At 36.3% G+C, this 21590-nt stretch overlaps 1 protein-coding gene across 1 annotated transcript; it reads right to left on the minus strand.

Annotated features, from left to right (window-relative positions):
• Window positions 1-25: 25 nt before the first annotated feature.
• PI4K2B (phosphatidylinositol 4-kinase type 2 beta) lies at window positions 26-21508 on the minus strand. Its single transcript, XM_054295896.1, has 10 exons — window positions 21220-21508; window positions 17014-17171; window positions 11880-12080; window positions 11255-11386; window positions 9765-9918; window positions 8204-8271; window positions 7611-7707; window positions 5073-5206; window positions 3949-4008; window positions 26-1458 (listed from the first exon to the last, which is right to left on the minus strand). Exons 1-10 carry the CDS (start codon window positions 21506-21508, stop codon window positions 1285-1287), a joined length of 1467 nt encoding a protein of 488 aa, XP_054151871.1. The 3' UTR covers window positions 26-1284.
• Window positions 21509-21590: the final 82 nt, after the last annotated feature.

Raw genomic sequence — 21590 nt, forward strand, 5'->3', positions numbered from 1 at the left:
ATACAAGCATTTTATTATTTCTGAGTTCAACAATATTGCTTAGAATTACAAAATACAGCAATGTCTGAAATACTGAAAGTTTCATAAAAGCAGCAATCTTTCTCCCCTTCCCAGTCTTAAATGTCCACTAGATTATTAAAATAAAAATATTTCCCACATTACATAAGTCACAGACCTAGAAACATGACTGTCAAGTCTTAAACCAGGTAACTTAAACATAAATGCAAATGGCAAGTGGCAGGTGAGTACATTATCCAGGGCACAAATTAATTCTCTGTGCTGTAGGTATTCCAGGTTTTTTTCCTTTTTTTTTCCAGTCAAAAAAACCCAAACTGTGTTTAGGTAGAAATTTAGAAGGCAGACTGGCTTTGTGATAAACACATTAGTGCCTCTGTCATTAGCAGAGGAAACACTCTGGTGATGAGAGATGAACACATTTTTACATGAATGGCAAAACAAACCTGTAACAACATGGTGCAATTCAATTCCTTCAAGGTGATGCATCTCCAAAGAAATATCACAGATCTCCATATATGTGCTTCAATATACAAGTGCCAAACACTACAGTGACATTTCAGCCTCTGAAACATACACTGAGTGTATTATTTTGTCACAGTAGAAACTGTGTATTTACTTGGGTTGAATTTTGCTGTAATTCAACTATTAAACTATTTTTGGTCCTTGTGTGCAAAAAAAAGCCTACTTGGAGCATTTTCCTCCCTTCTCCATTTCTTTAACTTGTATTTCAAGGACAGATTGATCTTTTTTTTTTTAAGTGCATGACTTTTCAAGTAACTAGTCTACAAAAATCTATAACCAGTTCAAAATACCAGGAAGAAATTCCAAGAAAAAGCATTTTCACAATCAAAGATAACATTCTAAACGTTTTTTTTTTAAAGGCCATATAAAAAGAAATTTAGTGTATGGATTCTCACATTTATATTAAACAAAAAATTCCTATTGTACTCAAAATTAGTTTCTCAGCATATGCAAATTTTCTTCCCTTCTCCAGAATATTATTCAGAATACATTAATTTAGCCTATAAAAATACAGTATGGACAAATTCTTTTCATTCCCTGACATAAGAATTCACAATTTTGACACAAAAATTGTAAACTTTTATTACATTCAAAATACATTTCTTAAGTCTTTAGAATTTAAGTTCTGAGGTGTTGGCAGGCAGAGCTCTTGGAATACAGCAGAAGTACATTATTGCAGAGCCTTTACACAGAAGTAGCTTTCTAAAGTTAAGAGAAACTTACTCTTCCCATGTATTTTTGTTGCTACCAGGAGGAAAAGAAAGGCTTCCTGCTGTGAAAGGTCTGTGTGAAAGCATTACTCAGATGAACAATTCGGCCCTGACTTCCAGTGCTACTTCGCTCTACAATCACACGTGGCATCTGAACAAGCTGAATGGGACTCTTTTCATCCTTTAATGCCTGAGTAAGGTTTAGTATCTAAAAAGAGTAAAAGCAGGTGAGGTTAGTGTGCACAAACAAAACTATCAGGCTTATCATTTTAGATGCCACTCTTCAATCAATTCTGTAGAGGACTGTACTGCTAAATAAATTCATTTCAAAAGACAGCTATTGCAAGTAGAAATATTTTATTTATTTGGTAACATGAATACATCCTACTGCTGTCTACCCTTCCATTCTTTTCCTATTTCATGCAGTCTTCTTCAAATTTTCAGAAAATTCTAAGAGTATTTTGAATTTAGTGCATCTCTTGAAAACATTGCACCTTTAGTGAAAAAAATACCTATAAGAAAGCTATCAACATGATTTAACATAGGATGTACCAGCAGTTTAGCTACAACTTATTTTCATATCAGAAGATATGAAGCCATATAATTAGCTCATACCAAACCCAGTGCTAAGACCCAAATTCAGCTGTCAGCTCCCAGGAGTCTGTTATCTTTCCTTCAAAACTTCAGTGCTCATGGACTGCCCTCATAACTTACTCCATGTTCAATGTTATCCTGCTGAAAACTGAGGCAAGTATTCAATTTAGCTCTAGTGCCACATTTGCATTATCCTTAATACCAAGCCTTTTTTCCCATGCACAATGCCCTTTTCTTCCTTGTAAGGCTGATCCCTCTGCTTCTTCTGGGCCACAGAACCCCAACAAAGTCTTTTGCATGATTTACTGCAATTTGGTTCTGCCAGCACCTCCACTTGACATTTACATTCTCAAAGTTCTAATGCAATCTTCTGTAGATGTGTTACCACTTGCTTAGACTCTACATTCTTGAGAGAACTGTTTCTTTTGGGTTTGTAACTCTTCCCAAAATTTTCCTACACTTCACAGAAATAGGCTTCTAACTATGTTTGCTATCTTAGATTTAAAGACCTTGACTGTTCCATGCAAGGTATGTTTCCCTACAGTTTTTTGTATCTAGATTCTTCATTTTCTAATTCTTAATTTCTCATTTTTAAGGATATATTTGAATGCTTTGGATATACTGCAAATTCATCCCAACTGAATGAATCCCTTAGCACGTGATCTAGATAGCCAAGTCTTCTATAATGCCTTCATAACATACTTTGGTTTTACACCAAAAGCAAGTTTAAAATCAGTGCTAAAAAGCATTGTCTGCCAATGTATTTCCAACAGCATCCAAGGATTACTCATTATCTGCATTTCTTCCATGCCTGAACACTTGACATTTCCCACAGAGTGAAACACACTCATATAGTTAGAGAGGTAATCCCAAAACTAAAACAAGTATCTGCTAAAATCCACCTGAGGGACAGTGTGTGAAGAAAGGGTCCAGATGCAGCCTTTATAGTGGAAAAGTAATTTTGACAGCCTCACCTATATCACTCTCAATTACATCAATCATGTTTTTTCTCAAGTGTTTTGTTAAATAACAGATTCCTTGAAGGCAATTCTCTCATCAGAAAAAGCTACTTAATACAGTTTAGGATGCATGAGTACTTCAAGAACCCACCTTCCAGAGACTACACAAACTTCTCAGAAGAGTTATGTCAGAAATAATTGCTGTAATTCAATTTAGTAAGTAAGGTTTGCTGTCTTTTAGCTACCACACAAAAGATGTTAACTGGGATTATGTTTGACTAAGCAGAGCTGCAGTCTTGTGCAAGGTACATCCTGATATAGGAAATTCTACAAAGAAAACATTGAGTTAAGACACTCTAGGAATTGTCTTAAAACTATTCATGTTGAATTTATGAACACAAGGACTAAGTTTCAATAAATTCAGGGTAAATGGGACTAATTATTTGCCTAGTTCAATAGCCTTACACTTGCAGAAATCACTCTTTTATACCTACAATGAACTAAATTTGTTCTTAGCTAAAGCTTTTTTCCCAGTATTTCACATCAGTCAAATTGTAAAATAGCAGGAAATGGAGAACCCCCTCCTTACCTACTTTAGTGTTGAAAAAAAACCACAAACAACCCAGAAAACAAAACAAGCCCACCACTTAAATTTGAACAAATTTCTAAACTGAAAATGGCTGGACTGTTTTGAAGTATGGTTTCAACATTTGATAGGATGAAGAAATTTTATTACCTAATATTGCTTTTAATAATCATGTCGACCCTCTAAAATAAAGTCACATTTATTTTAATAGCATCATGAAATCAGACATCAAATTTTCCTTCCAAATATATGACTCTTTCATTTTTAAAATACCTGCTAAGTATATACAGTTATGTTCCCCCATCCCTCATAAAAACAATAACACAGAACTAGAACAAAAGCATTTTCTATAAAAATAATTTAAAAAAATCAGCATACACTTTCTGCTGTTTTAGCTATCCACAAATAAGAACAAACTCTAGAAAGAAATTTAGTCTTCTCAGATGAAAATACCTTCAAATGTCTTTCATAGGAGTCAGTTTTTGTAGCTCTAAAGAAAGCAGCTGAGGTGTGATGACAAATTAAACACATGAACAAAAATGTAAAAAAAGAGTCTTACCTGTCCCCTCATAACAGACATCTGGTTTTCAAAAGTAGCCTTGTCAAATCCTCTGTCAGTCTTTATTTAGAAAACAAACAGTTTATAGTAAATAACCCATTTATTTTTAGCTATATATTTAGCATGCAAATTCACCAATATCATAATATGCATATTTACCCACACTATAATAATTTTTGAAAGCTTTAAATTGAATGCCAGTATGGATCACAAAAAGGTCAATTTATTGCATCAAGTTTACATATGTGAAAATGAAGACTGTTCTACATGATAAAATAAAATACATCAGTGGATACCACTTTTGGGCATTGGTAAATGCCAACAGGTGGTAGATACCAGGCTTAATATTATCACACATCACAGTGCCCTTTCTCTCATGATGACTCCAGCAGAAAAATACTTTCTCCTTCAGATTTACCAATACTTTACTAACAAGCCCAGAGGCATTTTGAACACAAATGAGCCAAAGATGCTAATATAGCAAAAATGTGTTTCTAGTTTTGACATTACAGCTGTATTTTCATTAAAGTTTAAAATTTCCAATTCTTTTAACCCTGAATTGGATTATTTCACTTAAACATCTGACACAAATGGTTACAAAATGTTTTAGAGAAGGACACTCTTTACATGTAAATACTGTAGACAGTTTCAGTATCTTTAAAGTGAGTTTAACTTTCAATATGATCAGAACTTCAGCAGCAGCTTAGCACAATATATGCATATAAAATTAGGTATATGAAAGGTATGGAAGCACTTTAAGTTATGTTAAACACATCATTTCCTCAAAGCTGCACTTTAAGTGTATACACACCACATAGGTATGTTAACTGCTGTTTTTACACAGATCTGTGATGTAAGAGTAAACTAGCTTTAATTAATCATGTGAAACTTGGATACAGAATAATTAATTTCTGTTTTCAGATTAGCTAATTACTATCAATTAACCACATTGGTGACAGTTTCCTTATAATTACACAAACCCTTTCTACCATGCCACTGTTAAAGGTAAAATAGCATAGTATCTTGGCATTTAGCAGCTAGATGGTTATTCCTTTGGTGAACATAACTGTCCCATTACAAGTATCAGTTACTTCAGTAATAGTTCAAAGAAGCACTTGATTCACCTTAAATAGCTCATAAAGGTCTTCACAAAGGTCCTGTACAAAGTTCATATCAGAAAGGCGAGGAAGAACCAGGTCTCTGGTCTCCTGAGAGAAAGGAACTTTTGCTTGAGGAAGCCAAGCCCAGTGAAAGGGATCTAGAAAAACAGTGCAGTTAATGATAAACAAGCAAAAATGAAATTCTGAGTCCAGTAGTACCTACTGCAAGTTCTCACCTTGGACAACATCCCTTTTTCCCAACATTGTTACCCCACACATTCCTTTTGGCTACAGTTACCAGAGCAGCTTTACAACTGCTAAGCCATTTTTTCCAACAGTGAAATATATTAAGCAATAAATATTTAATTAAAGCAATAAGTAAAAAAGGTATATAAATTAAACATGGTAAGCAACAGTTAAGGCCTCCCCTTAATTTAGTAAGGCTGTTTCCTTTGGAGTAAAATAATAGCTGCAATCAAATAGAAATCTTTCAAGTATTTGACTCATATGGAAGAATTAACAAAGTTACTATTTTTAATATATTTTAAAAATTTTTAAAATGCCTTTTTCTGAGCATGTTGAAAGAAAAGCATTCATAACTTTTCACGTAATTGATATCAGACAGCTTTCACCCAATTATACTGCAAAAGCAATTAATGTTACCAGATATTAAACAAGACACCAAATTATTAATTGCAGGAGCTGAGAAAAGTCACTTGCAGCAGGCCATCCCCTAAACTTCCTCACAATTGCTCACAGCCTTAACTTTTTAAGTCTGACAGTGCAGCCAGTTTTCCACATCGTTCACATTCACGTCTGTTCAGTTCCTATCTCACGTTTCCCTACCAGAACACTATGACAGAGCATGTAGAAGTCCTTGCCATAGGCAAGAAAAAAAAAATCCGTATTCACTGCCCTCCCCTCAGCCACTGAAGCAGTCATCATTAACAGCTGCCTTGTTATCAGCACAGTTTGTCCTTGGGAAATCCATGCTGGCTTCCCCATCAGCACCTTGTTCTCCATGTGCCTGAACACAGCTTCCAGGATGATTCACTCCAGTCTTCATGGAGACTGAAGCAACCTCTCACTGTCCTGGAGTTTCTCAAGAGGGATGAGGAAACTGCATTGCAAACAGCACCAGCCAGCTGCCACTGTTTCCACTGCATCCCAGCCACTCCTATGAGCTTCTGTGTGACCACCTTGCTTAAGTGCTCCCTTTCTTCTGCCTTGGGGATTCATTCCCAGGGCTCTACTTCTGAGCTTTGAGATCCAAGAGACAGACAGCAAATCTTACAAGTGAAAACTGAGGCTAAGTCAGCATTGAGTAACTTGTTGTTTCTTATGCCTTTACGTCTTTGCTGCACTTTTCTTCAGTCCCACTCTCACTTCTAATTTACCCAGCCCTTTCTTGTTGCTCTGTACTCCAGCCAAGCTCCAACAACCCAAACACCACTCCTGCACTTATGGAAAAATTCTCTATTTTTTCAGGGAAGTCTCTACATCTTTCCTTTTTCCAAAAAATGTACTTAAATTTTACATCCCAGTTCAGTCAGAATTTCCCTGTTCAATCCCTGCTGGACCAACTTCATGCCTGTTGCAAATTCTGCTCTCTCAGTTTGAGAAGATTATTCTCAGTGACCCAGTAGCTCTAGTCATCAAAACCATGTTCTAGGGGGTAAGAGCCTGCAATTTGTAAAAATATTGCTACAAGTTCACTTTGACAAAACTATCACAAAACTGTCCATCTGCAAAAGAATTCTTAAGGATCATGCAAGTTTATTCTTTTTGATGCTGAAGTAAAGATGGTATAAAATAAGCAATAATTGCTGTGTCATTAGAACAGCTACAGAACCAAGAGATATATAGGACAGAATCTATTTAGTAACAAAACAGAGACTGCACAGAGCTCTGGGTGGAGTGCTTAACCAGCCTTTTGACAGTTTAACTAGCCCACACCTAACTGCCAGAATTACCTGACTGGATAATAGCCCACAGAAGTCACTGCAAGCCCTGTTGGGCACTTCCCTCCTAATGATGAGCAGTCAGAGATGCGGTCAAAAACAACCTCATTTTAACAGGAATAGTATTTTCAAGCAGATGGAAAACTGACTAACTTTTACAAAGTAAGCAAAAGCTGAAAACAAGAAAAAACAACCTGCCTACTTGTCCATCTACAGTACCCTTCATTTTGAAATACAAATTTGGCCAGCAGAGGGACAACTTGCAAATCTTTTCAATCATTTTCCACTATGTTTTTCAAGAAAACTTGTGTGAGAAACATGCTGCTAAATGCTTCCAATTCCACCAGTACATACAGTACTATGTTTATGAGTGTCCACGTATTAATATTGTTTAAAGGTAAAAGATATGAAGAACCAAATCACATATACCACTGCAAAAATGGCATTTGTTGCTAACTTTCTGAAGAAGAGTACTTTATTTAAAAATTCAATAGATAGCTACCGTGATGATTTCTTAGCTCCTTACTACAATACAAATAAAAATTACTTCTTTGGAAGTTACACCCCTAAAAGGAAAATGATTGAAGAATGCAGTACTTACATGCCCTCCACTCATCAGGATGCTTAAAAGGAAAAGCCAAACCGTTGTCAATTGCAGCAATTTTAATAGATTCTTTAGTTACAGTCCACTGGCTATCCTACAGAAGGAATATTCAAAAAGTAAGTGATAGATGCTTACACAAACAGCAAAACTCATTAAAAACACTAAATAATATACTTTGTAGCTTCACTGGTTAAATTTAACTTAAACAATATTATTTGGATACTGCTTTAATTCCACCATGTATAATTTCTTACTCTCCCACCATTAAAGAGAAGCCCTTTCCCAAACAGTAAATAAGCAGAGCACAAATGGATGAAGAAATGTACCTGAGCAACAGTGGATTTTGTTACTGTTATTATAGCCCAAGCTAGTACAGCAAAAATACAGAACAATAAAAATAGTTTCTAGCACTGTTCTACCTAGTCTAATCAAAACAGCTTTTCCACTCATTTTGCCTACAATAATTTGTAGTTATCATATTTCTTGAGACCACGCACCAGGATTAAGGATATGCCCTTAATCTCCAGAAAGACCAAACTACAAAACTAAACAATTTAAAGAATATAAGTTTCAAAGTACAATTTTCTTACCTTATCTGACAGATCAAGTCCATCATCTTGTTTTTCGTACCTGACTAACCAGTTGTCATTACCTCTGTCTTTAAACAGGAAAATGCATGTCACAAGATGTCATTTATAAAAAAATCATCATTTAGAGTGACATAAAACAGTATTGTAAACTGACACTTCACCAATGGAGTTAGGCAAAACTGTTCAAAAAGGGTTTTTCCCATCACATGTGGCTTAGTTTTACTGAAAGGTACAGGCAGCCAATTTAGTGGAAAGACAAAATTTACCACATGTTCCTTCTTTAGGTCCCCCAACTGGCTGAACATGCAGCAAAATATCAAGAAGGCCAAAAGAAACTATCTTCATTCATTTTACACAGAAAGATTTGTTGTGGTGTGCATTTTTCCTGAGAAAACCACTATCAGACGCAAATGACAACTTTTAAGCTTATTTTAATGCTGATGAGGAAATGGAGAAGGCCTCCAAAATTGTAGATAATGTGACCTTTGACTACATGGAGAAAACATGGAGAAAACTCTACAAATATGGAGAAGGGGCAAAACTGAACAGAAGGGCAAGAAATGGAAAATGCCTGCACTGTTGAGACAAAATTGTGAGATTAAACACTCTGAGAAGGTCTTTCAGACAGAGGATGAGCTGCATGGATTTGTAGGACCTTCTGTCATTTTAAGGTGCTCCCTTCAGTTTAATCATGAGCAGATTTTCATGTTCTATTATGATTGGATATATTAGATGAAGTTCAAATTATACAGATAATGAGGTTTTGCATTTTGAGTATTTTCCTTACATCTTTAAGAATGTCAAAAACCCTGTTTGGAAACACTGAGGCTTATTTGATAAAGCTGACAGACTATGGCAGCAGCTAGAAAGTATTATGTTCTTATGAAACTTTCTTCTAGCTTGCTTCTAAAAAGAGAACTTGAGAAAAGGAAAATGAGTTAGACCTGGTGTGTCTGAAGAAAAGCAAAGATGCCCACCTCAGCCAAAACAGCAAAGTAAATATTTTAAACATAAAACTGCCTTTGAATTCCTCAAGAAGTAATTCACCTACATAGTAAGGGAAGAATCCCAGCTCCTAAGTGATAAAAACAAGAGTGCAAGAGAACAGAGAGGTACACATTGCAGTGGTACCTCAGTGCCTACACAATGAATATGAACTATTGTGTGAAACTGTGCTATCACCAGCTCCAGTTTGGAAGAAAAGCAATTGTAGTCACAGCTTTTCTTATGGGTCCTGAAACCTCACCATCCTTTATCCTAATCGAGGGAAACAGCAAATGGACTAAGCACAGAATTAAAGCCCAATGAAAGCATTTGTTCTTGACTTCTCACATTGCTCAAAAATAGGGAGCAACAATCAAAGAGTTGTTTGGATTGGTTTTGTACTGCAATACTTGATGTATTAATCCAAAGTATTTTTTAAAATTTAAATTGCATCTTTATGCCCAATCAATGTGAGAAAAGCATTTGAAATGCATTAAATGCCTTAAGCACCAGCTTTCAGGCAGCATTGCTTTCTGCCTCACAAAAATAGATAAATACCAGAGATACTAACAAATACCTGTATTTCTGATGACATAATCCAAGATAACCAATCTTTCAAACTGTGACTGAAATTCTTTCCTTGTGTTCTCAGGTAAAGGATCAGCTTCAAACTTCCTGAGCCAGTAGTCAGCTTCCTTATATCCTTCAACAAACAGCTGGAAGGAGCCAACCTGAAATATTAGGAAACTGCATTAGGAAAATACACATTGGTAGGTCATATTAGTAATCTCAACATTAACAGAAAAACTAATTCTATACTTTCAAAGTTCAGAGCACAGGAAGTATTACAACTAAAAAAAATTAAATTAAGCAATAAATAAATTTCTCTTTCATTCCTATAGTCTTAAATAAAAGGTAAGAGTCAAATCATGTGAGGGTGGGTTTCTGGGAGTTCTGGTGGTGATTTTTAAAAAATATTTGTTTAAAATACTCAGTGAGTTTATCAGGAATAAAATATAGCCAGTGTAAATGAACAGTTAGTATTAGAAGAAATAAATGAAATAGAAAGATGTAACACCTGTTCTCTTTTTCATTGGAAAACTTGTTTCAAAAGTTCAGAGAACACTCACTAAAAATTACAGGAGAAAAATCTTCCTCTCTGAAAAGCCTTAAAACATCACTGATAAGAACAGCAGCATTAACCACTTTCTTCAAGATGTTTTTTGCAAAAAAATGGCTGAAATACATTTCCCAAAAGAGTCCAGGGAAGAACATGAGAGCTGGCATGGGCTCCATACATATGTGAAAGGTGCTCAAGATTGAAATTCAAGAACTTCTATTTGAGAACTAAAATGCAGATAGATAAACACCCAGCACGTGGAATAACTGTGCTCATCCAAGCTTGCACAACCCCTGTCACATGGATCTAAACTGCTGGGAACTGCCACAAGTGGATTACCCAACTGTACATAACCTGTGTTCCAAAAGCTTAGGATTAGAACACAGTAATGATATTCTGGGGATACAGTAAGGCTCATTAGGCAAGAAAGATGTGAGGTTTTTAGTCAGTGTAGTCTTCACATAAGACAAAAGGGAAGTAGGAAGAACACAACAGCAGAGTACCCAAAAGAATAAAAACAATAGAAAGCAAAAAAATAAAAATTAAAAAAAAAATTTAATAAAAAAAAAATTTAATAAATTAAATTATATAAACTGCAGGGGAAAAACAGACTGACAATATCAAAACATGACACTGAAAGGACAGTATTAAGCAATCAATAGAGTAAAAGTGAGATATGTAACAATTAATATGTTACTACTCCAGCAGAAAACTGGACTGTTGACTGGAACAAAGAATGAGAAGATTATTAAAACAGTTCAGAAGAAGGAATGATGTAAGAGTGGATACATGTTGCATGGAAACAGTTGTATCAAATTTCAGACAGTTTTCAACAAGCAACAAGTTTTTTTTCTTCTATCGTGGAAGTTACTTATAAATACCCCTTTATTAAACCAAGTTTTATGTAAGAATCAGGAAGTGCACAAATGACTTATTTTTGATCTTACCTTAGGAGGTAGTCCAATTCTATTAAATTTTTTAGCAACTTTTGGCACTTTCTCTAAAGCATATTTTTTTCCTCTTGACTTTGCACGATCTATTGCACTGTAATTAAAGGTCTCGCTGACAAGCCAGACAACCTTAAAATTAAACAAAGTTAAACACAGCTCAGAATTCCTCATTATTTCAACTGGAAATTTACAATTCATGTTATGTTCAGTTATAAAAAAATTTAAAAATAAGAAACAAGCATCAGGCATTTTCAACAGATAAATGTTATATGAAAAGGTGAATGTTCTCCATTTTACATATTGCAAACAAAAATGGGAATTTTATATGCTGACTTTTGCAATTTGAATCTTATCAAAACATGAGGCACAAAAAGTATTGGAAAATGCTAGAAAGTGGTTCCAAAGAAGAGATTCAATTCAGATCCCAAAATTACCCATTAAATCAAAAATCACAGTCACTTTTTTTTTACATCAAACCACTGTGCCTTTGTAATTGCAAAAGTTTATAAATAACTTATAAATAACACATGATATACAAGGCTATCTAATTTGTCAGTTCACAAACTGACAAATATGTCAGCACTTTTTTTAAATTCAGCAATTTATGAGTTTTAACTTTTACCTTAGTTTTAGGTACAACTCCAAGCCCCAGCTTCTCATCCACAAGATAGGCACCAGCTTCAGAGAGATATCCCTGATTTGGAACGAGGCAGCCTCTGCCAAAGCAGCAAGGACAACATATTTTGTGAAAATATTTGGTCCATTTTGGATTTAGATGTCCATAAGGCTCTTCAGATTTTGGTTTGAACACTCCAACAATTTTCTAAGGTAAATAACATAGAATTAAAATATGAGCACTTTGAGTCGCAAGATATTAAAATTAGTTTTAAAAGTAGTTATTTGAAAATATTGGTTAAATCATATCCAGTGTGTTTTACAGTTGTTCTTTTCAGATGGTGAAACTAACAAAACAGAATTCCAAATAAATTTATCATTAAGTGCTTCTTTAGGATTAGTATAAATTCAAAATAAGCTCTTCATAAGAGAAAATCCAAACCAACATTTACTTTTTCAAATCATTCTGTCAAAATTCAAAAAGATTGCATTTTAAAACATATATTTAGGTTCTTCAAAAAAGTGGTTTTGAAAATAGCTTTAAAAACAATTTTCAGCCCACCAACAACACACTGACCACTTATTTCAGAGATGTAATGGCCCCACGAAAGTGACAAACATATAGAACACTAAAAATCAAGTGTTTTATTTTATTTTAAATCTACTTTTCTTATTACCCTGAGTTTGAATGGATCAAAATGACCATCAGCCATCATTTACATTAGAGACACACAGTAAATCTTGAAATTAGTCAGAGCCCTGTTTTTAAAATTAGTCAGAGCCCAATTTTGGACACTATGCTTTAAGAAATCTGTTAACAAACTGGAGAAAGCTGAAAAAAGAATAAGCACAAAATATGTGAATAATGAAGGACAGTAGGAACAGTGAATGTTTAAGCTAAGAGCAAACTGAGACACAATGAACTACAGAATATGTTGCTATAGAAAAATAAAGAACAACACATTTACTGTTAAGGAGCCAAGAAATGACAGGGTTAAAACCCAGCAGATAAGCTGCAAAAAAAGAAATCCTTTAGAAACCTAAATGCAGCTTGAGACTGGAACAGCCAGCCAGGTTCTGCAGTCTCCTAAACAGGGTGCAACTAACAAAAGGTTAGTTAGGCATTCCTCAGGAGTTATGTTAAAACAATGCTGCTCCACAGCACAAGCATTAAATTGGCAATTTCTCAAGGTGCCTTCTGCACAGGACTCTATATTTGTTAACCTCAGTCCACAGGGTTATTACCACATTAAAATATATAACCTTTCAATTGATAAACTTTGGCCTAGCACACAAAGTTCTCATAATGACTCTTCAGTAGCTCAAGTGGAATGCGTTAGAAATTCTGCACCTTCTCACTGGACAATGGCAAGTAAATCCCTTCTCACTGGACAATGGCAAGTAAATAAAATTCTTTCTGATAAATACTTAAGGACAACAGTTTAAGAAGCATTTTCACATATTAGTACTTTACTAAATCCACATGAAAAAAGTGAGTATCCCAATAAGCTGAACACTACTGGTTGCTGCACCAACACTCAAAGCTGATTCACACTCAGGTCATGAACATGTTTGCTGGCAGTCAGAAACCAGCAGTATTCTTCAGTAGCTGCTGATTCAGCTGCATTTGGGAGAGGATCTGACCAGCTGGTTTAGCTTCTAGAGGTTTTTCAACCAATTTTTCCAAGACAATCTTGCTTTGTCTAAGATTGCCCAAGACTAAGTAACTACAGAAAATTTAATTCATTCAGTTTGTAAACAAATACACAAGACACCAGGCAACAGTAGCATTGTACACCTTATCTATCTATTTTGATTAATTCCCATTAACTAAAGGAAAACTAAGTTACAAAATGCTATTATTTGCAGTCATACTACAGAATTAGTGTCCTATCAACAGAGTCAAGCAACAAATTGACAAGAATTCTCTTGGGTTTGGTATGCTGTTATCAGTGATTCTAATGTTGCATTCAAAACCTTGAATACAACTGCACAGACAAAATTTGACTTAGACCTATACAAATGCAATAAATATTCTATGCAATGTGAGAGGCCAGCATGTTTTTTGAATACTTTACAATTTTTTTTTTTTAATTTTTAATTCACAGCATTTGGAATACTATTTTAGTCAAAATCCTACTGTTAGGTTGAGAATTGTTAAAAAATTATTTATTTTTTTCCTATTGAATCACATGTATCTACCTGCTTAAAAGAAAGCTAGTAGCTTTGCTTTTCTTGGAATCATTGTGGTGTATTTAGAAGTACATGCCAAACCTTTAATTATCTCTTCTGACTCACTCTCTGGCTAATACTTCCTAGTAAGTGCCCATTTAACAAGGAGCTTAGCTCATTCTGTTAGCAGCCTGGACTGTACTGTGCTATACAGTCAAATCTAGATATGGTTTTCAAGTTTTGCTGAAGTTAGAACTTTTGCTGAACTTTGCAGAGCCACTGCTGTTGAGGACCAGAATAGAAGAAATAAGTTCAATCTATAGAACAAGCTACCAAGGCCAGTCTTAATTTTGCCAGTCAAAATGCATTTATAGATTGACTCTATTAACACTAGCAATTAGTTTAAACTGTCAGGAACATATTGCAGAACAACTTGTAATAGACATAATGTCTTTTATGTATTGCTTCCATAATGAACAACAAACACAGACATATTCAAGCCTTCTGTAATAGTGCTGCTTAAGTACTGAACTCCCTTTCAGTATGCAACCATATAACTGTAGCCAATAAATGCAAAAAGCTAATTTTAATTGTGCAATTTGAAGTTTATATTTCTGATAGAACCAAATAAGCATATATATAAGGTGACCTAATGGAAACTGCTTATTTTATCTGTAATTTGGTATTCATTTTGGGCACTTCAGAAGGTGCCCAGGAAAAAGGCTTAGCACGTCTTTAATGAGCTCCTTCCCAGAATAAGAAAGGAGATTACTCAAGAAGAATAGGAGAAAGCAAGTGACAGAACCGGTCTGAAGTGGAATGATGCAATACTCAAACAGGATCTGAAATCCATTCTACACATGAAAGCTGCACTATTGACAAAATGAAGTTTTATCAGACCTTTAATATAGATAGCAAACACAGATAAGCTCTGGAACAAAAGCAAAGAATGAAAGCAAAATTTAAAGTCTGCTAAGCACTCAGTATCATTATTCTCCCAGTCCCATATCCCAACTACTTTCATATTTTGCAATGAATTTTTTCTGAACCATATAAAATAAACACTCTGCTTCTCTCAATCTTTGTTTCTCCTAAATACTTATATTCAAATCAATGACCTGCATAAGGGTGGAGGGCAATTCACTACTGAAAACTTAACTGGGAACAAAAACAACACAGCAAAAGAAAAGTGAAAGGAATAAGAAAATCATCACATAAGAAACAAGGAATAATATGGCCCATCCAAAGTACTATGGTTATGTTTACACTAAAATGATGCACAAACACTCTCTCACCATTGCCAGGGCTCAGTACCTCAGGCATTTGCTAGTGACCAAAACCCAGCAAAATCAACCTAGACAAGCTTCAGACAAAACAGATTTGCACATATGGTGTGATTTCCTTTCCCTAGTGATTTGACTACTAAATTTCTAAGAATAAAAAAATCTTGATTGCACAGCATTAAGAAAAACTCAAAGAACTTGATATCTGAGCTACTATAAAAGAGAGTGACCTGAAGCTGGAACTCTGAAGAAGTTTTTATACTTACAGCATTGCATGTGATAGCAAGAATCCCATAAAGCCATTACAGAAAGATTTGTTTTCCTTCAGGTTTCAAAAAGAGAGAGACCCTCCTTTTTATTTTCTCTACCAGAATGAAGGGGATCATTACTAACAAATTTTCCTGGAACACAGGCATATGAACTGCAGTTTTCAGAAGATTCTGAAGGGGTGGTTCTGCCACTTTCCATAAGAATAAAATGATAATTTGACATATTTATTCATATTAATGTTAGGTAGCTATGCTTAAAAAAACCCCACTTCATTCAATAAAGTGTAAAAACTACCACCAGAAAATTGCCATTAAAACAAACTAAACAACTATGAAAATTAACTGGCAAAACAGGAATATATTTTCAAATGAACAATAATATGACTAAAACCTAAAGAAAAACCATGCTACCTTCTAAATGAAAGGGAAATTACTGTCATGGGAATGACAAAAATCTTGAACATGCCCTGAAAACCTAGGAATTCAAAGTGTTCCATTTCTAGCATAACTGGGATCTTCAGGATTAATGAACACTTACATCTACCTAAGAGCTAAAAGTTGTTGCTTGAGCTTTAAATAAAATCATACATGACAAATTAACAAAAGTCGAGCACTTGGAGGTCTTATTCTGTGAAACAGGTCAGTAGCAAAGATTTCTAATTTAAAGAAAACAATGTGAAAGTATATCTGAGACATCATTTCCTCTTACTAAATAATGCTAACCACATGCTACTTTTCAAGAGAGAGACTCAGGTAGCTACTTCTTCTCTGTCTCAAAGTAACCTTAGGACACCTCACTGATGATCACTATTCAATGTACCATTTACCAAGTACAGAAGGGAAAACCAAATCTTGCAGAGGGGAAACCACATCTTGCACCTAAGATTCAGCAGATAGGTACAAGCTGAAAGGCAGATTTGATGATATCACTCTCCTTGCCCATGTACCAATCATATATGAGAAAGGAGACATGACCTAAATAAAGGGCCAGCTAACAAGAAAAGAGAGAAAAATACAGGAGGCTTAGCTAAAGAAACTTAAACCATACTGAAATCAGGAGCTCAGTTGAGCAAAAATCAGTTAAAACATACAGAGAACAAGATTCTGCACAAGGGAATTCCTGAATTGCTTTCAGATGTTAGAGGCCCTTTTTTTCCTCTCAGTTTTCCTTTGGTGCAGATCATTAAAAATGTGATAAAGCTGCAGCAAAAATAACTATTATTTTGCCTTTGCTTGTGCAGCAAGATATAATTAGAAATCTAAGTATTACTTGCATTAACTTTTCCAAAATAAATTTTGGCACACAATAAATTATTAAATAACTTATTTAAATTAATTTGCATCTAGATAGAATTTTTGAATTTCCATTTTCAGCTTGCTGCTGATGGTGTGTCTGACTTTGCAGTAACATGCTCACCCCTTTTGGATCCTTAGCAAAGTAACTTCCACTGGATCCTTGAGAGATTCTTTCTGGAAAAACTCCACACTCTATAGCTTGTTCTGTCCTCAGAACAATTTCTGCAAATTCTGGATCATCTAAAAATATATTCATATCTGCAGTATGTCCTGTATGCCCTGAAAAACAAGAAAACAACCAGTCTTAAGTGCAACTTGTACTACAAATTAATCATAAGCAAAGACACTAATAAGCCAACAGCCTTCCCTGCTGACACCCATCCAACAGCAGGCTGAAAAATCTGGCCCATTGAATCAGTGCAAGTTTTTCCACTGATTTATGCATGTCTAATCAACTTTTTGTTTTAAGTAAATCAGCCAAATCTGCAACAACAAATTTGAGGAGACTCCCACTGCTAAGTGTTTACAATTTTCAAGGATTTCTCTTTTTATTTATGAAACAAATCTAAGAAAAAAAAAGGGTTCAAAGTCACAACAGTAAAAAAAAGCATCAAAGATTTTACACATTATTTTGTGCCCTGCCCATTATGCACTACGAGAATAGTATTGTACCATTCATTTAAGAGCTTGGCTAACATGTTTATTATCTGCTAAAATGCAAGGAAGTTAATCCACTGAATAATCTGCTACATGTAGCACTCACAAGTGGCACCAAGAGAGCAGTGACTCCTGCACTCCAGCACCATTCCAGCACTCAAACACTGTAAGCAACTTGTAGCATTTCTTTGCCTGACCAGAAGTCAGGTCTGTGCAGACATTTGTGCAAACTCTAGGACTCCATGCAAACATTTAGAAAGACAAGTAAAAAGGAAGGTGTCAGAATACTACTGACTTTTTAATCTTTTAAATATTTCTTCACAAGTTTTGACACTGTAGATTATTATGCCTTCTTTTAAGGCTAGGATTGTTTCACACGTTCACTGAGTACATTCTAAAGGGCCTGTGCGTTAGGGCTCATTTCTCCATTAACAAACAGTTACATTATTCTAAATTAAACATTTACAGATAAAGTTGCTTTGTTCCCACTTCAGCAATAGAAGAAATTTCGTATACATCCTTCTGGAATGTCAACCAACACAGAACCCTTTCAAAAAAGATACTCCCTAAAAGTTTGTGGAGAGTCAAATAAAAAAAATTTAAAAAAAAACCCCAAAACAAAACAAAAAAACACAAAAAAACCCTTTTTTGTAGCTCAGGACAGTTTTTGAAACTTTTTAGAACATTAGCACTTGCGTGCACATACCACTTAAAATGGTAACATGGACTCCAAACAAAAACAGTCCAAAAGCATGAAAAAATAGAAAAATCTTAGTATGAGTTTGCAACAAGGAATAGAAATCTTAAAGCTAATAGATCCTTCTTAAGAATCAACAGCTACAGCCCATGAGATCAGAGTCTGTTTTAATTATTTGGCCAATACTGCTGTGATAAACTACACTTTAGGACTTTAGAGTAGGACAAGAGGGAGGGAAGAGGTTCAAAGGTTTTCCTGCCACAAAGTACTCAAATTAGTTAAGGAAATAAACCAAACATTTTAATGGAAAAAGTCATTTTAAATCAGTGGTTCTTATTTCACAGTCAAGCCTCAACTATCTCCACACATCTACATCACCTCACACAGCTGAGCTCCAACTAATTCATATTTTTGTCAGTGAAAGCAAAATCAGGGTTGTGCATTATACTGTTACCAAATGAGTGCAACATCCATGTTAAGCCATTCTGCACAGTTACCTTCCAGATGAAGAAAACCTACAGATGAACTTTTCATCACATGGATTGCAGCTGACTGTGTGGAAGACTCAGAGGTCATTTTTTTTAATTTCTGTGCATTTATTCTAGAATCTAGAACCACTAAGTAGTCTCACTGTCTGAGGAAATTCTTCAGCCATGTCTTTTCTAACATAAGAGAACTTCAGAAAAAATAAATTAAAACAAAAAAAAAAACCATTACACTGCACGCTGAAAGAAGTAAAGACAAATAATTTTGAAATTCATTATTTGCTCAGTATTGTTACTGTGCTGCTAGGAAGCACATTACAACAGTGATGTGGTGTGCAAAAACATTTAGGCTGCCAAGGAAAACTAGCACTTTTAAGGATGTTATCAACCCTCTCCTTATGAAAATAAGCCATATTAATTGAAGATAGTATTTGCTGAATGTGGCAGGGTTTGGGTTTTTCTGAGTTAGTTTCTTCTATAAAAATTACTTTAATCAAGTTTTCCACTGAGACAGCATGTTATGTCACAACTTATTCCCAGTACAGTCACTAGACTTACAATTATAACTAATTAAGGTTTCTATTGCAATTACTCTTGAAAATTACTCTTCTCATTAAACTCCCACTCATGCACACAGTCAAACTACCAAGCTTGAGAACTTTTTTTCACATTAATTTGGACAAGGCCCAAGTTTGTGAAGCCTCTGTATTGGAACAATGAAGACTTGCCAAAGAAGATACAAATGCTATCATCCATGTACGCACCTCAACCTGTTCTTCCCTCAGGTTAGCATGGCATCAGCTAAGCCAAACCAATACACTTTGCAAGAGGAACAGGTATGAGCTCCTTCAGCACCAAGCTAGATTTATACTTTTTAAACATTAACATGATTAAAGGTAGGCACTTTAACCAATTCCATCTGCTCCTATTCTGACCATAACTCCATTAAGGAAACATTGGGTTTCAATAACATTCATGCATAACATCTGGTGTATGCTGGTTCTACCTGACACGTGAAACAATCCTGCACCTTCAAGGGTCACACATACAGAAAAGGTAAGGACAAGGAAACAAAGGATGAGATGCTGTAGTCAATATCAGTTCTGAGATTTTCTCAACACTTTTGGGGCAGATTCCAAAGAGTACACTGCCTTCACCATCCTAATTGCTTCAGTGGTGCAAGACCCATGGCTCCAGCCTCCACTCTGAATGATCAACTTCTTTTTAAAGTTTCCAGAAATACTTTACTAGAAGCACTAGTTCTCTAGCAGATCTTAAGTCTTGTACGAAAAAGGAAAACTCTCACATTTAATGGCATGTTTACATTACAGGTATGGACTACACTTGAGACCAGTGCTTAAAAGACAAGAATTTTCTGTCTTTCAGGCCAAACAAGCACAAGTTCTCTGTAGTTACTAAAATAGAATTATTAGCACAACTTATTTTGTTAAACTTGACTGGGGGGATGTTTCAATTTTTTTCAAGTACTCTATTGTTGTAAAAGAATCAGCGTTGCCAATCTCTGGCAAGAAATCCTACAGTATAATTACAACAGCAAAAACAAAGAAGTGACAGAACTCCACATACTTCTGTCAGCAAACCCATCCTAGATGTAAACTTTTATAGAAACTAGCACAAAATCAGAAAGCTTCAAAGTCTAAAGAAAAGAAAGTAATTAATAAATATCATGTAATTCATCACTTTTCCAGTGTATTTAGAATTAGATAATGGGCACCCTTACATCTGTTTTCAAATTAATAGTTAAATTAAAAAGTTCTTGCATTTCTGCACTTTCACATTCTATTTCTCTCTTTAAGAACTGATTTGAAAATAGAAAGAGAGGATGCATTTTTATGAAAACCAAAAATGTGACAGTAGAGCCCACATCTAAAACTCTTAAAGCATGTGATGGTTACAAAGTGAGCATATGAGTAAAACAAAGAACAAGCACAGACTGACTTGTTTTTCAAGATGAAACGATGGGGGTCGCAAAAAAAGTAGTTACGGGATATGCAAGTCAAACTGAAAACTTGACACTTCTCCAAGTGTTCAGGAAGCAGCAGCCAGTCCCACCACAAAACAGTCTTTAAAACAGGCAAAGCCACAAGTTTCAAACAACAGGACAGAAACAAACAAGGCCCAACCAAGCAGCAGAGAGCGGGGAAGTGTGACAGCAGAGCCACTCATGAAGATGTAAACGAGTCCGTGCAGCCCCGCACACAGGGACAAAGCAGTGGGATTTCTACCCGTTTGCAGCATCTTCCCTTCATTATCGGCCAGCGAGCCCATACATCTAGAGAGGTCAACACACCTGTGTCTCTCACCGATGCTGTGCCATCGGACACAGAGAGCACGCCTCAGTCCCGCCAGGCACTTTTGTAGCCTCGCTGGAAGGACAGAGCGAGGCAGGGGCTGCCTCTGCCCCAGACCCTCCCCAGGCGCTGCCGCTCCCCGCGTGTCCCGTCCCACCGAACGGGCCGGGCCGTACCTGCGGCGGCGCGGCGCTCCTTGGCCCAGGCGGCGCCCGCCCGCCGCCCGCGGCCGCTCCCCGCCGCCCGCAGGAGAGGCTCGTCCTCCCCATCACCTTCGGGCCCCGACTCCTCCGAGTCCTCCACCTCCTCGAGCCCCGGCTCCCCGCACTGCCGCACGGCCCCGCCGGGGGCGGCTCTCACACTCTGCGGCCCCCGCCGGGACGGCTCCGCCTGAGGAGGCGACGGCGGCGGCTCCGCGAGGATCAGCAGCCGCTCGTCGGGCTCCTCCGCGCCCGGCTCCGCCATGGGCGGCCGGGGCCGGGGCCGAGCGCGGCGGGACGAGGCGGCGGCGGCGCGGCCGGGCGGGCTCGGGGCGCTCCCGCCGCTC

Source organism: Melozone crissalis, unplaced genomic scaffold, assembly GCF_028551555.1.
Source record: "Melozone crissalis strain CALT ecotype California unplaced genomic scaffold, PUWL_Pcris_2 ptg000006l_1, whole genome shotgun sequence".
Taxonomy (NCBI): domain Eukaryota; kingdom Metazoa; phylum Chordata; class Aves; order Passeriformes; family Passerellidae; genus Melozone; species Melozone crissalis.

What these genes read in the sequence shown, in the direction of transcription:
- PI4K2B (XM_054295896.1), bottom strand. Translation starts at nt 21,508, where the DNA reads ATGGCGGAGCCGGGCGCGGAGGAGCCCGACGAGCGGCTGCTGATCCTC. An exon ending in ACCTTTATGAGCTATTTAAG is followed by an intron (nt 4,009 to 5,072) that starts GTGAATCAAGTG and finishes TTCTAAATAAAG; the next exon opens with ACTGACAGAGGATTTGACAA. An exon ending in TGTCTGTTATGAGGGGACAG is followed by an intron (nt 1,459 to 3,948) that starts GTAAGACTCTTT and finishes TACTCTTTTTAG; the next exon opens with ATACTAAACCTTACTCAGGC.